The sequence below is a fragment of the Prunus mume genome, linkage group LG6 (assembly GCF_029339155.1).
Source record: "Prunus mume cultivar Tortuosa linkage group LG6, ASM2933915v1, whole genome shotgun sequence".
In the NCBI taxonomy this organism is placed as follows: domain Eukaryota; kingdom Viridiplantae; phylum Streptophyta; class Magnoliopsida; order Rosales; family Rosaceae; genus Prunus; species Prunus mume.
Window position 1 is genome coordinate 11,252,444 of NC_142703.1, and position 15,267 is coordinate 11,267,710.

The 15,267-nt window shown below is 36.7% G+C and overlaps 3 protein-coding genes and 1 non-coding gene across 5 annotated transcripts; 3 read left to right on the forward strand and 1 right to left on the reverse strand.

The window, feature by feature from the left end:
• Nucleotides 1–3,727: 3,727 nt before the first annotated feature.
• LOC103334700 (putative lipid-transfer protein DIR1) lies at nt 3,728–4,262 on the forward strand. Its single transcript, XM_008237680.2, has one exon. It carries the CDS (start codon nt 3,783–3,785, stop codon nt 4,098–4,100), a length of 318 nt encoding a protein of 105 aa, XP_008235902.1. The 5' UTR covers nt 3,728–3,782; the 3' UTR covers nt 4,101–4,262.
• A 1,426-nt stretch (nt 4,263–5,688) lies between these two features.
• LOC103334742 (Lactoylglutathione lyase / glyoxalase I family protein) lies at nt 5,689–7,082 on the reverse strand. The gene is made up of 2 exons (XM_089054731.1): nt 6,682–7,082; nt 5,689–6,177 (listed from the first exon to the last, which is right to left on the reverse strand). The coding sequence occupies exons 1-2, from the start codon at nt 6,945–6,947 to the stop codon at nt 5,937–5,939; spliced, it is 507 nt and encodes a 168-aa protein (XP_088910857.1). The 5' UTR covers nt 6,948–7,082; the 3' UTR covers nt 5,689–5,936.
• Nucleotides 7,083–9,214: 2,132 nt separating this feature from the next.
• TRNAK-UUU (transfer RNA lysine (anticodon UUU)) lies at nt 9,215–9,287 on the forward strand. The gene has a single exon. It is a non-coding gene; the product is annotated as a tRNA-Lys (tRNA).
• A 22-nt stretch (nt 9,288–9,309) lies between these two features.
• LOC103334699 (protein PEP-RELATED DEVELOPMENT ARRESTED 1, chloroplastic) lies at nt 9,310–13,769 on the forward strand. Of its 2 annotated transcripts, XM_089055160.1 has the most exons (11): nt 9,310–9,759; nt 9,997–10,029; nt 10,134–10,289; nt 11,037–11,105; nt 11,228–11,398; nt 11,733–11,876; nt 12,021–12,173; nt 12,321–12,386; nt 12,657–12,716; nt 12,999–13,053; nt 13,199–13,769. In XM_089055160.1, the coding sequence occupies exons 1-10, from the start codon at nt 9,388–9,390 to the stop codon at nt 13,041–13,043; spliced, it is 1,269 nt and encodes a 422-aa protein (XP_088911286.1). In that variant the 5' UTR covers nt 9,310–9,387; the 3' UTR covers nt 13,044–13,053; nt 13,199–13,769. The 2 variants fall into 2 exon arrangements, with proteins under 2 accessions (XP_088911286.1, XP_008235901.2); XM_008237679.3 differs by lacking the exon at nt 9,997–10,029 and having other exon boundaries at nt 9,314–9,759.
• Nucleotides 13,770–15,267: the final 1,498 nt, after the last annotated feature.

Genomic DNA, 15,267 nt, shown 5'->3' on the forward strand with positions numbered 1-15,267 from the left:
TTTGAGTTTTTTTCAACCCCACACGCGTACCAGGGTTAACTTGGTGCTCTGTGCCTTTCAACTTTGGTGCTCCAACCGAAGTCACCAAGGTTAAATCAAAAGCAAAGTAAATGAATTTAAATATGTTTTTGGTTTTGATTTAAGACAAGTCAGTGGGTGTACATTTGTCAGTGCTCTGAGGTCAAACATTAAGCAGTGGCATCAGCATGTTGAAATTGCAGTCTTAAAGTTTCAAACTTGCAGATGCAGAGCAGACAAGCTGATCAGGATAATGAATTTTATTGCAGCAAATAATAAGAAATCTATATAGCCTGGCCTAGCCTAGCCTAGCCTAGGAACAGGCAAATATGAAACAGTTGGGGGAGAGGGTGTGGCTTATTATAGGCTTTTTAACTCAAGTCTCTAAAAATTTTGGACTTTCATGCATTTGGTGGTATTTGCCTTTTGCTCTTATGTTTTTAATATTTTTTTACTTTTTTTTTTTTGGTTTGGAACTTGCAATTCCAAGCTGTGACCTGATGGAAAAACAACAGTCAGGAAACTTGTTCAATTGGATTGAACCAATAATTGTCAAGGAGAATCTATATCTCCAATCTGGGTTACGTGCGTCGCAAGAATCACCACCACAAAATACAGATCAAAAGGGAGCTCTATGTATATGCCTAGGGCCCTCTCTTTAGATCCCTGTATCTTCGTGTCCTGAAGAAAGCGGTTTTTGCAGTGTTCCAGAAATGAAAAAATTATTCCCAGTCCCTTTCTTTTACTCCTTTTTCTTCATTATCGTTCTCGTTTGTTAATTGTGTGATTAGTCAGCCATGTTTGTATAATTGGGGTTTAATTAAACACCACTACAAAGGCAACATTCTAATTGAATGTATTTATATAGAAGGCATTGATTAGGCAGGCCATCAAGTTGATGAGCTAATGTCTCATTACTGGTCTGCTAATCATTAGCCAGTTGATCCAATTTGATTTTGGGGGAATCTGATTACTTCCAAGTTGTTTGTTGCTTTTGTTTTATTCGAAGAAAACCACTCACAAATCCACAAATCTATTTTATTCATTTATTTATAAATATGTGTCGAGTGAAAAATAACATTGACTTGTAGATCGGTGATCTCATGTTCGAACCCTTCTGGCTTCTTACTAGTTTTTGTATGTTAGAAACCTCATCCCCTTATAGTTTACTATCGCTTATATTTTTTATATATAAAAAGCTAACAGTGCTACACATTTTATATTATTTGTTGTTCTTTTTTCAAATTTCATTCACAACTTTAACTGCTAGATGCATTTTGTGCAAACTACTTCATGCATTTATTCATCAAACCTACTTGAATTTTACCCATCATATGCATTTAGCTTTCAAATCATATGCGTGAATTCTGTTTTTCTTCCTGCAATTATAAATGAAACCTCATCATTAAATGCATTTCCATCAAACTCTCGAACGTTAGATGCAATTTAATACTAGCCTAACCTATTAAATTTTGTAGTTCAAATTTCTATGTACCCCACTACTCATCCATGCTGAAGCGCTCTGTGTACTTTTATTTTTTTTGGTTCAAACGCGCTCTGTCTACTTTAAAGCTTCATCTTCACGGTAATATTGTTCATCTCAAATAAATGCTCATTACACTAGAATGTTAAGGTATGATAGACACGGACGGATGACTCACTACTAGTTGATTCAACAACGATATTGTTTCTAACTAAATCATTTGTATAGTCCAATATGTGTGAGTTTTATCACAAAAGGCATTAGTATTATTCGTAAGAGCACTTTTACTCATGGTGCCATTGCCATGACAAAGGGCAAGGATAAGTAAGAGTAGACATTATTCATGTGAATAGTGATTGTCCTACCCTTTTTTATTTTGCATTTTCACCCATTAGATTTATATGTATGAGATTAATAAAAATTGCTAGGTATGTATAAAAAAATATTTCTGATTTTTTTTTTATAAAAAAGTTACGTTGATATATTTCGATTTTTTTACTTGGGCTAGATTGCTGAGATAAAAATGCTCTAATGGAGCCGCTCACTTATATATTAATTTTTCGGTGTGAGATTTTACATTCTTCAACATTCATGGTGTGAATCAATTAATTTTTCTATGATGGTTGTAGAGTTGCTTGACCTAGATTAGTCTTTGTTTGTCGAGTTTAACCCTTTCCCAAAAGAAAATGTTACATTTCGAAAATAAAAAAGTGTTAATTCGACTTCATAAGAGAGAAATGGTCCACATTTTTATTACTTTTTATTTAAGAGAGAAAATTGTTACTCAGTTTGCAGCTTGCAGAAGCACAGGACAGAAAATTGCACACAGTGGTTCGAACAGATGTTCGTTTGATGCACCAAGAAACGGCCGAACGACTAAGACGGCCCAAAGATGGAACTAAAATAACTGAGAATGCAAAAAAATTAGGCCCAATTAGTGAAGTTCGTCGTTCAAGCTTATACTCAATTTCATTAGAAAAATTAGACTTTTCGTCCTTAAATAAGATGATTTTCTATTATGAAAGTTGGGTTTTAGCTTAAACTTTGATTATAGTCTTTTTAATTAGGTTTGAAAATATCTGTAAATACGAAATTGCAGGCACATTATACATTTGGTATACCTATTGATATACTCATTGATATCTATAATTTTGTACACATGCATATACTAGAATAGCGCTCAAGCGTTAAACAAGTTAGTATATGTTGATACAACGTCAACTCCACGATTTAATGTCATGATAAGAACTCTTCATTATTTATCAAAATCAGAAATTATTTCGATATTTGATTATTGTCATGAACTTTTCCTTGTTTATTGAAGACTCTACATCCTTTTTGTTAATTGGTAACTAATTAGATGAGTAAACACATTTCGTTTTGAGTGAATTTTTCCATGGCGACTTTAAAAATGAAAGTTAACCCACACGAGTGGCTAATTACCGTAATAACTTATGTATATATATGTATTTATTCTAAATAATACACGTACCAACTAGCTCTTAGTTTAGTGGTATTTCTCTTTTCAATGTTAAAAGATGTTATAAGTTCGAAACCTCAACTCTAGTTAATTAAAACAGATTCTAAACAATATATGTAATCAAAGAATTATTCAATATCAAAACTCAATTACCCAATCAAATAATTAATATAAAAAATCAACCAGATTTTAAAGAAGGAAGTCTAACTACCCCTTTTTTTCGATGAAAAAAAAAAACTCTTGTTTTCTGAAAGTTCGTTGAAGAGAGATGATCACACACATATGCGTTTCCAATCATGCCACTTCAAAACAACTCTCGATAGTTAAAATTTGAGTATATAATAAACTGCAACCATGCATTTGATTATATATAGTAACAAATTATAGCATTGATCATGTTAACTAGAGTCACCAATAGAAGCATCAAACCAAGAATATTGACCCATCTCATAATTTCCAAGTTTCAACCAACACAAAATACCAAAAGACAACCCTAATTATTCCTTTGCATATCTAAACAATCCAATCACGAGCCCACTTAAACCAGTCTGTGTGCTCCCCCAAACCCACAGAGACAACCCAAATCCCCCCGAAAAAAAAAAATTAATAAAAAAAACCCTAAACTATGTGGAAGACGAACCTCCCCGTGACTCAGAAAACAGCCAAAATTCCTTCACGGGCTTCAAATTTTGTGGCTTCCAAAACTCCTCACATTCTCTATAAATAAGACACCGAGAAAGAGTGAGCTTTACACTTAACTTCTTAAACCTAATTAATATTGGTAGTGATCTTAAGTTCACGATGGGTGGAAATTTCAAGTTGGTTTTTGTTTTGGTGGTGGCAATGGCTGTGTTGCTCGAAGGGTCGAGAGTGTTGGGGTTGTGCAATATGAGCGATGAAGGCTTAGCTTTTTGCAAGCCAGCGGTGGCAAAGGCAACTCCCGATAAGCCAAACCCAGAGAAGCCAACTCCCGAGTGCTGTAAGGCTCTCGAAGGAGCTGACTTGAAATGCCTGTGTGGATATAAGAACTCGTTTCTTTTGCCTTCTTTGGGCATCGACCCTGCCCTTGCCATGGCTCTGCCTGCTAAGTGCAACCTCACCCCTCCTGCCGATTGCTAGGAGCTAAGCTAATCATCCACATCAAATATTTGTTTTCAATCTTGTGTGTGTGTGTGTGTGTGTTCGTGTTGTGATGTGGTTTAAGCTTGTCTGTATCTTTGTTTTTCTTTTTTTCAAGTGTAATTGGTTTGTCTAATGAATTCTATATTTTGTTTAAGAAAATGAATGTGAAGTGTGGAAGCAACACGCCTATCCTTAAGATCATAGAGCATGGATCATGACCAACTTAACTAGGGCACTTCTTGTTATTGATACTCTCTACTTTAAACTTTGGGGTACAGACGAGCAATGCATCTACTGGTTATATCAAACTCTTTCTCGGCCTATGGGAATGAATGAGAAAGTATTGGCTTTAAACTATGACCATACCGTAGTTTCTATTTAAGCATGACCTGATTGATCACTTTTAGGTTGTGGGCCATTTGGGTTACAAAAGAAATGAAAAAACCTAACTGCGGATAAGGTTCAATTCAAGCCCATATGGGCTCCATTAGGAAATGCAGGGGCTCTTATTTGGCAGACAATATAGACTGCGATATCATGTGCCCATATGTGTTGATATTTATAAGTGAATAAACAAGTTGGTACTCATAGCATTGATATCATGTGCCACATGTGTTGATATTTATACGTGAGTAAACATGTTGGTGCCGTAGCGTTATTGTTCGGGAAAGGATTGCAAATTACAAAAAACATAAAGGTAAAAGCCTCCAACTTTAGAGCTCTCTTAATACGCACTAACCTAAATGAGATGTCGACCAAACATATTATAACTAAAAATAAATTTATAATATACGTGACTAGAATTTATAAAGTACCAACTTCCCCAATTTTTAATTGATAATTATTACCAACATAGTGTTAATAATATTATAATTTCACGTCCCTTTCAATTTACCACTATACTTACAATTTACCACTATACTATCAATTTACCAAAGAAAAAATGATTACCCAAGGGATTGGCCTCACGACTTACGAGACTCCGAACATGGATGGCTTCCAGCCATACCAATGCTCATTTGCTACATGTTGTTCCGATTTCCCAAGCCTCTCTCTCCGGGACCACCACTGGGACTCACTCTTATCCAACCGCCATGCCCAACCAGATTTTTCAATCCCTCCAACAAACACACACTACTCTAGCTCTACACAAAAAATTATAAAACTACCTAAAGTTGTATCCTACAGACACGTGGCAAACGACACAATGGTTTGCCGTACGACCAGCATGAAGGTCGTCGTCTAGCCACAGCCCCACCCAACTTCCTTTTCTCTGAAAACAGTACTAACCCTAAGCGAAAGGGACAGAGCCTTCGTCCTTCCTTTCTCATTCGCCCAACGACGTATTGAATAATCGAGTATAATAATATTAAGACAAAGCTAACCAATATCCACAGCAGATTAACAGAAATGTCACAACTACCCCTACCCCTGTCAACGGCGTAATAACTGCAAAGACCTACCCACCCATGAACACTGCCATTACAATGAAGAGTCAGTCACTAAACAAGAAAATGGAAAATGAAGCATGTTCATAATAATTAGCATAAACTAAATTAATACTTATAATAAAATAAAAAACAAATTAGAAGTCATAAGATATTACTGATCATATCATATTTCCTTTGTTCAAAATAACCCGAGACCATGATTAATCGTTCAAAATATTGAAGGCAAGCTACGCTACGCCTAGGATCAGCCTAAACCTAACAGCTAAAGGGTCCACATTTCCCCAGATAAAAGGGTCCCACAACTTGATTAAACCAAAGCAAAAACCAAAAGATTACACCAGAACGGTGGATCTTCATCAGATTGGGTCAACTTCAGATCAGATCAGACGGTTACCGGAGCTTCCGACTCAGCTGCGGCCTTCTTGGCAACCGGGCTGGTGAAGAACCAGAGAAAGCCGAAAGGGTCCCTGACCTTCCCCACAGGCTGCTCCGGGTCAGAGAAAACGCCAGTTGTTATCTCTCCCTCAGAGACAGCTCCGGCCAGCACGGCCTTGGCTACAGCAGCTCCGATGTCAGGCGTCTCAAGCCAGAGAGCAATGGCACCAGAACCCACAACATTCACGCTGTTTGAACAAAAATAAATTATTATACATCTTAAAATCTGGAAATAAAATATCTCGGCTAAAACTCAAACCCAAAATTCCAAAAGCACCACAGACGACTCGAGCTAAAATCAAGAACTAGGGTATAAATAGTTAGATCTATCATTTTAGCTAATTTTTGCAGACCACAAGTAGGTTACAACAACACATACAAAAGAAAAAATAGCATCTCAATGTTATTTGATAAATATTTTTAGAATGCTGAAGATAAAATATAACAGCAAATAAAAATGAAAACACAAGTATAAATACTAGCAAATATTATTTAAAAATTAGATAAAATTAAAAGAAAATAACATAAAAATACAAATAAATAAATAAAAAAGAACACAATGAAATAGTATGTGTTAACTCATTTAAATGCTATTTCAGCTTATCATATCATGTGGATCTAAAAGGATCTAATACTACAGCACAAGTATTTCAAACATAGCGTAAAGGAAGCAGAGGGAAAGAGAGACGTACGGCTCGCCGGAGTCTTCAGTGTTGTCAGAGACGAGAAATGTGGAGGAGCCGAGCTTGAGCTGAGCAGAGAGGATAAGCGGGCGCTCTTGCTCTGCCTTGCGCTTGGGGTGAGTTGATCGCTCGAGCTCCACAGCACCGAAAGCAGCCTTGTAGAACTTAACAGCGTCGTCGGCCTTGGGAACCACCAGCTGAGTCAGCACCGCCTTGATCTCAACAGCTGACGCGACCTTCTCGCCTTCTCCGTTCTGGACGTCTTGCTGTGCCATTGAAGCTCAGAGAGTGAAAAAGCAAAAGCTGAGACGAAAAGGACAGAGAAAACCCTAACCCTAGGAGAGAAGAAGACGAAGAAGAAGACCAGAGATAAGAATGGATGAAAATGAAATAGGCGTGGGGTCTGGGTATGGAGTGGGGCAGGTAATTTATAGAAGCGGGGAAGCGCAAGCGTTGGGGTGAGGATACATCGGGTATAAAACAATTGTTCAGGAACGACGTTACCCTTGAATGTGGAGGTAAATTACGGATTTTTACCCCTTGGCGTGTCGCGTATTCAAAAGGATTTGCATTTTTTTGGTTTTACGTGTGTTTGGACGGTTGGATTAGGATATCGACCGTCTCTCTCCGTCTGTTCAGTTTCTCATGACCTTTGGGGTAAATACAAAAAGATCATATATTTATGGAGACCTTAATAAAATAAAAATTATTATTTAAAAAATAAAATAAAAATAATCGTCCACGCTGTGCCTAAAATCCGTACCTTCTATCCTTGCCCTTTTAATGTTTTATATTTTGGGTCTCAGGAAGGAACAATGGGAGCAAAGGCCCAAAACAAAAGGGTCACATTTTGGTTATTTTATTATGCTCGTTGACCCCTTCACCAAAATGCGAAATAGTCTTAGCTTAGGTATTCCACATTTGATGTGTTGGATTGAATTAGACTATTTCAATTAAATTTGAGAAGTGCCGATTATTTTTTAGTAGGTTGAAATTATACAACAGTCTTAACATATTGTATCTTACAAGTTTCATCAAGAAGAGTAATACTCAGTAAAACTAGCTTGTACTCAATTCTAATTAAGTCCAAGTTGAGTCACCAAACAATGTAGTCACACAATTGTGTAAACATATACTATTAATATATAAATAAATGTATTTCAATATGAATATATTAATAACAACACATGACGATGTGATGATCACAACTAATATACATTCAATTGTTAATTTGTACACTGTCCATATGATACTCTTCGTTTTTGGTTTTTTGTTTAGTTTGAAGAAGAATGTTGTATGTGGGCAATTGTTGAGTATTTTTTATGTGTTAAATTAATATATGCATGTTGGTCCCGTTCCATCCTCCCTCCCAGGCCTCTCTGACAAACTATCTGGTTAAGGATTTCTGACTAGTTTCTCATGGGTTTTCGCAGAAATAAAATAATAATATTGGGCAGGGGTAGGGTCATGAAAACTCATGATACATACATGCTCTGCTGCCTCCTTCACTTTTATCTGGGCTCTGGGTGGTTTTGCTTTTACCTTTTCGCCACTGTCCAACTGCTCATTATTACCACTGTGCCTTCACCTTTTGGCAGCGCAGGGTAAGCTCCCGTACAGATTCACAAGTTCTCAACTAGAGACAACCCATCAAACTTTACTTCATGGTTTTTTCTGGGAGGTGATTAAAAAGCTTCTAACAGTTAATCATTGGGCTAATTACTCTAATTGGTCTAATTAAACCCCGAAATATGTATATTATTAGTACTATTCAGAACTAGCTGTAATTTGGCCCATTGGGTTTCCATCTATTTGTTTGGTTGGCCTGATTAATTGGGGTGAGCCCAAAAATTATATGGCTCGTTCATTTTAAAGAAGTTCTCCTTCTCATTCATGACTCTTTTGTTTCTCATGTAAATTTCAACATCGAATATGAAATAACTAACTGATTGTGAATGCAGTATGACTTAGGTGAACTTTGTACCTATCTTCTCTGAATGATTATCCACTTACGGTTTCGAGAATGAGGATCAAATTTTGACATCAACACCATCAATTACATTACATGAAAGTGACAAATGATGCATGAAAACAAGACACAAATCAAAATACAAGTGAAAACAAAAATACATAGTACAATGCTGCATTGGTTCATTTCTATCTTTCTTCTAAGCTCTCACTACTAATAAAACCAATGCCGAAAAGTGAGTAGGGCTGGCCATGGACGGAAGCTTAGTTGAAGAAGCAAATGATTTGATATGCAAGTTTGTCCCATTTTCTTGCCAAGTTGCCAGTATAAGCCCAAACCATGCCACATGGTTTGCTCCAAAACTTGTTGCATAGGCTTATAATGCATGTCCAATATGGCAATATGATTTTATTTCCTCTACTTTCAGATTCTTCCGTATTCTTTTACCTCTTGCATGGTTTATTTATATTGAAGCATATGAGGATGAACGTCATTTGGAATTTCATATGATGCCAGCGCACCAAAAGAACATTAAACTATTCATATTTTTCACAAGCAGACAAAATAACAAGAGCCGTCTTAGCTCAGCCGGTAGAGCGCACGGCTTTTAACCGTGTGGTCGTGGGTTCGATTCCCACAGACGGCGAGTTTATTATTTTTTGGCTTTATTTTTTATCACATCTCTGGTTCTAACACAAAAACCCATCCAAAACCCCAAAATCATAGAATCCAAACAAGAAGAAAAAATGTTGCAGAGCAACAACATGTTTCCCAGTTGTTCATATCCATCTGCACATACTCTAAACCCAATCATTAATTCTCCTTCTCTCCTATCTTTCCCTTCATTTTCATTCACCACAGTGTGTTCTCGCCACAACAATTTGCCCCAACCTCAGTTTCAAGCAAAGCAACCCATCAAGAAGAAGAAGAGGCAGATGCTGCGCTTCTGTGGGACTTATGAGGTGGGTGGAGGCTACCCAGATGAGGAATTGGGTGGGCAAGAGAAGAGTAGAACTACCCAAGAGCAAGGCAACTCAAAATTGGACACTGCCCAGTATGAAGCTCTTCTCAAAGGTGGTGACCAAGTCACTTCTGTTCTTGAAGAGATGATCACCCTTGTAAGTTTTTGCTCCTCTCTCTCTCTCTCTCTCTCTCTCTCTCTCCGTAGATTGGTTGCTGAGAAATTGGTAGAGAAGGAAATGATGGATAATTTGGTATAAGGCTTAGTTGAGTCAAATTTTGTATTATTTTCAGTTCATTTAAATACCTATTGTAAATGTGGAATTCATATGGTTTTCATCAAAATGATGATATAATTTGCCATGTATCAACTGCCCTGTTGGCTAATTTTGCAGAAATTGGATTATGCAGCTGTTTACTATCTGGAGGTTGCTTGCGTTTCATCTGCACATATCTCTTTTTGCTCTTTGTTTTGAAATCACGAGCCAACTGATGCTTCATTTTAATGATTACTAGATTTGTACATGTACAGTTGGAAGATATGAACATGGATGAGGCATCTGAAGAGGTGGCAGTGGAAATAGCTGCACAAGGGGTCCTAGGGAAGAGAGTTGATGAGATGGAGTCGGGTTTCATGATGGCGCTAGATTACATGATCCAACTTGCTGAGAATGACCAAGATGATAAGGTTCTATTTCAACTTTACATATCACACTTTCTTTAATGTGAGCTAATCTGCCCCAACTTAGATTGATCTGACAAGATTGAGGCAATGAACACACGCTAACCGTTATTTTTATCAAGTTTTAGTCAACCACATCCTATCATTTCTGTACTTTTTTCGGCATGCACATCGATGTGATCTTTGGTCTCTTGCACTGTACTAATGTTCCAACATTTGATATTGTATGTGTACCTTCATTTGACGATACATGTTTTTCTGGCTTCCTTTATATTGGCACCACTAATTAGTTTCTGTAATATAATGCTAAGAATGATGAATGATGCATTTTCTTTTTGTGGGGAAGAGGGCAGGAGAGAGGAGGTAACATAAGTTTAGGTTTTGTGGTATGTTTGGGTCGTGGTGGCTGAAGACTGTATCTAAAAGCTGGTTTTCGTGCCCATTGTTGTCACGTCATGCTGGAAACTGAACCTCTTCATAATTCATTGCAGCAGCAGCTATGATACTTTTCATGGCTGCAAGCTTCAATTTCAGTACACGAGCTTTTGTGGCAACTTACACACACTTTTTAGCCCTGCTGCAGTTTGAATTTTGCAATAGTTTTGTTTTTTAGGTAAAATCTAGCTGACGTAAAGCTGGCTGCTTTTTGGTCAAACATTCAAATACCCCATGTCGTCGTATGATTTAATCTCTTGTGACCAAACTTAGCTATGGATTATTTACTCAAGGACTGTTTTGATCGTCAATGTTCAGCGCAAGTCATTATTGGAGGTGATCAAGGAGACCGTATTATCCTATCTTACGAAAAAATGCCCCCCACATGTAAGGATTTTTCTTTAAAGCAAATTTCTGATTATTGCTTCAGAGTAATGGCTAGTCTAGGCAATTGTGGTTATTGGATTCTAGTTTCTTTCACTTTACTTTTTTATATTATTTATTTCTAGGTTCAAGTGGTTGGCCTGCTCTGTAGAACTCCTCAGAAAGAAAGCAGACAGGAATTACTACGCAGAGTGGCTGCAGGTGGTGGTGTGTTCAAAAGTAAGAATGACATAAAAGTTCATGTTCCAGCTGCAAATCTTAATGATATTGCTAACCAGGCTGATGATATACTGGAGGTAGTCACTGCAAATGCTATCTTCTGCATAAGTGTTTTTTTGGTTATTGATGATTGCATATCATTCTGTGCACTAGCAGCAAATTTCTCCCTCTTTAGGGTTGTGTTCTGTCATTTGGTTTACTTGGGATTGTTGGAACTGCTCTAAAATGTTGGAACGAAGAAATAGTAATTTTAGCTTACAGACACTATACTTGTAATATGTAATGATATTCATTAGCACTAACTATGGTCTTTTCATGCTTTAATGTCTTATTTTCTTTCTTGAAGTGTGTATTCGTACTTTGTTTTATTAATAATTCAAGTTAATATAAGCCTATTTTCATTTTTGGAAGACAATGGAAACTCGGCCTGTAGTTCCAGATCGAAAACTGCTTGCAAGACTTGTTTTAATCAGAGAGGAAGCTCGGAATATGATGGGAGGTGGATTACTAGATGAGAGAAATGATCGTGGCTTTAACACTCTTCCAGAATCCGAGGTCTGTATTTGTGCAATTATAAAAAGATTACAGGATACCTGGTTGATTCATTGGCCCATATCTTTGTTTGGAAAATTTTATTTTAAGTTGTTACCATCATCCTCTGTCATTGGTTTGGCATGATTAAGATTCCTGTCAATGCAGGTGAACTTCTTAACCAAACTTGTAGCTTTGAAACCGGGGAAGACTGTCCAGGAGATGATAAAAAATGTAATGGAAGGAAAAAATGAAGGTGCTGATGATGCTAGCAGTGATGAGGAAGATACCACTGGTAGAACGAGTGGAATTGCAGGAAGGGTGGGTATAATACAGTCCATAACTAGAATGCATGTATGTTGGCAAGTCTGTTTCAACATGGAACTGCGTGTGCAAACCCACACACCGACACGTGTCAAAATAGTTTTCAGTTTCATATTATGTTGACTCATTCATCATCATTCCCAGGAAAGCGTTACAGGACGAAAAGCCCTTCCTGTGCGCCCTGGCATGTTTCTTGAGACTGTCTCCAAGGTAAGAATTACTTGATTCACCTATTTAACTTGTAACACATTCATTTCAAGCCCTCTGGACCTGAGGATGTCTAACGACCATGGTGTGGTCGAGTTGGATAACATTACGTTTCAGGACAATATCTATTTGGTGTTTCTAATCTAAAAGATACTTCATACCCTCTGGAGCATCTATGAGATTAAATGGGCTTGAGCCACTCTGATCAAGTTGACATATGCAGCAATCTTGCACTCTAAATTCCTGATTCATGCTTGGACTTGAACTTGCCAGGTCTTAGGTGGTATATATGCAGGAAATGTCTCTGGTATCACCGCACAACATCTAGAATGGGTAAAGTTTCTTCTTCTTTCAAAAGCTTAAAAAAGTTGTGCTTTTAATTCTACTGCAAAAGAATTACTGTCTTCAATTTTATTCGAAAGTTTTCTATCTAATTATTATTTTGAAGAAGTAGAAGTTATTTGTAAGATATGTCGTAGCTTGCTTGAGGAAGTCATGGTGTGGAAATAGCTTGCCATATCATTTCCCACAATCATTTCCTTCACTTTATAGCCATGTTATCCCACCTTCTTCCGGAAAATCAATTCATTTTGTTCCCTTGTCTCTCACATACAGGTTCATCAGAAGACGCTTGAAGTTCTTCAGGAGATAGCATTTTGAACTTTTTATGGTAGGTGCACCATCTCCGTTTTTTTCCTAATCACGCGCCGTTTGAATGGAGAATTTTATTTAGCTTCAGTCTAGAAATTACCAATCTTTCCTAGTGAAATTCACCAAACTAATTCTTTTTTCCAATCTGTTGCCAATGATAATAGGAATCAAACACAAGTATGCCTGAAATCATACTTTGTTGAAAGGAAAGTACCCAGAATCAGAAAAACTTATGATGAAGATTCAAGAGTCCAATAAACATACACTAGTGCAACACCATGTGTGGTAAGGCCCCACAAGTATGGATTTTGATACTTGCATCAGTGCACACATCAGTGGACCTCCTTGGTAATCATTCATATGCCTTGAGAAGTAGAAGCAAACACAGCAAGGATTGATCCACATTCCCCCCTATTCTTTAAAAAGCTATTTCCCATGCCCTCTTCATGCCCTTTTATTTTTATTTTTTTGAATTTTATTTGCCTTTTGTGTAAAGCAAATATGATATGAAATGTATATACACTTTTCTACCCACTTGGATTTGGCACCACGCCTACCAATCTTGGTCCTCCCCCATGCTCTCTTGTTTGCAAAATCTCTTTGTTTTTGGTTCATGGGATTAGCTTGGATTATAAAAAGCAGAGTTGCCCACCTGCACCGTCTTTGCAGATTGGTGCCTCAAAACTATACGAAATATGGAAGTTTATGACCCACGAATCTGATTATACTTTAGCATATGCTCCCTATAAGAGACTGAATTAGGAGTATTTGATTAATTATATGGTGATTATTGAGCTGCTTAATGATTATGAATGAAAAGCCAAATATGACTATGCTCTCTGGATGAATTTTTTCTACTTCATTTCACATGTTTATTTATAAATTTGTATAATTTAAATGGGTTTTCACCATATTTTAAGACTCGAAAGGAGAAGGTAAATACTAGTTACTCTGACCTATGACTATGAGGTAATTCAACGGCAGTGCATCATTATGTCTTCGAAAAATCTCCTTTATGCAGTCATAATTCTTATTGATACAATAAAAGATATTCTACTTTAATATAATATAATCTATACTATTAAACTCGGGTACATGAATAAAGAAATGAAAGGTGGAAACTTATCATTTGGTTTTGATTTTTGGTCGAAGAAAAATTTGGTTGAGAGAAGGAAAATAAAGAAAAGGTGGAAACTTATCATTTGTCATGTCTTAAGATTACAAGTAAATTTCATCACAAACCAAAAAAGGGATTACAAGTGAACCAACCAACCAAGTGAGGCATTGTGTTAATGTTTTGGAGGAAGGTGCGTACCTTTCTTCCTGCCTTTTTGAAACATGGCCTGTTCATTTTTCGGTTAACAACTAAAGAAGGTTCAAAAGGTAAAAAGTTATTGTTCTTGTTTCCTTTTCATACAAACTTTATAAATCACCAATTAATTGGTGAAATGACTACATTGTCGGAAGCATGTATCAACGTAAGCTAAAATGGTGAAGCTCTTGGGGTTGGTCCAAGTGATAAAAGAGTGAGTAGGAAAATGAATTAAAACTGTGTTTAGGTAAAGAGTTCGATTTTCTCTATTGTAATAAACGAATAAATATGCGATAAAATTCTTGACGCATATTTGAAAATTGAATACAATAATCTAACAAAGGAAACACAGAAAATAGAAAATAAAAAATAAATCTCAAGGGTTGTTTTTCAAAATGCATCACATCACATTTAACACCTCAAAGTCATCACATACATCTTACCCAACATGTAGCTTGCAAATTAATGAACTCCTCTTGTTCTTGCCCTCTCACACAAGGGTCACCTTCCTACAACAATTACCTCATGTGCTCTGTTTGGCATTTTTTTTATAATCTTTTTGACAAGTTCACTGAGAATTTGAGAATGCTTGAGCCCTGTCAAATATTAATATCCAAACAGCCATTGTCTTATCAGCTCTGCTTTTTTAAAAGGCAAACCAACTTTTATATCCAAGTGGTGTGAGTGGTCCCCTAATTTGGCAAATGCCTATATCATCCATATATATATCTTCAAATAAACGATCGACCACATTGATAATAATATTTAATTCAATTCCCAGCTTGAGCTGTTGCAGTTTTGAGCAATCACTAATAACTAATGAAACAGTAAAACAACTGAAAGCCCAACTGAGCTAGCTCTAAGCTGTGTCAAACTTTGCTAATTAAAATTGTTTAATGTTCATGTTGGCCTAATTGTTTA

Excerpts from the sequence above, each read along its gene's own strand:
- LOC103334700 (XM_008237680.2), top strand. The coding sequence starts at position 3,783 with ATGGGTGGAAATTTCAAGTTGGTTTTTGTTTTGGTGGTGGCAATGGCT.
- LOC103334742 (XM_089054731.1), bottom strand. The coding sequence starts at position 6,947 with ATGGCACAGCAAGACGTCCAGAACGGAGAAGGCGAGAAGGTCGCGTCA. Across the intron at positions 6,178-6,681 it reads ACTGAAGACTCCGGCGAGCC|CGTGAATGTTGTGGGTTCTG; the intron begins GTACGTCTCTCT and ends TTGTTCAAACAG.
- LOC103334699 (XM_089055160.1), top strand. The coding sequence starts at position 9,388 with ATGTTGCAGAGCAACAACATGTTTCCCAGTTGTTCATATCCATCTGCA. Across the intron at positions 9,760-9,996 it reads TTGAAGAGATGATCACCCTT|AAATTGGATTATGCAGCTGT; the intron begins GTAAGTTTTTGC and ends CTAATTTTGCAG. Across the intron at positions 11,399-11,732 it reads AGGCTGATGATATACTGGAG|ACAATGGAAACTCGGCCTGT; the intron begins GTAGTCACTGCA and ends CATTTTTGGAAG.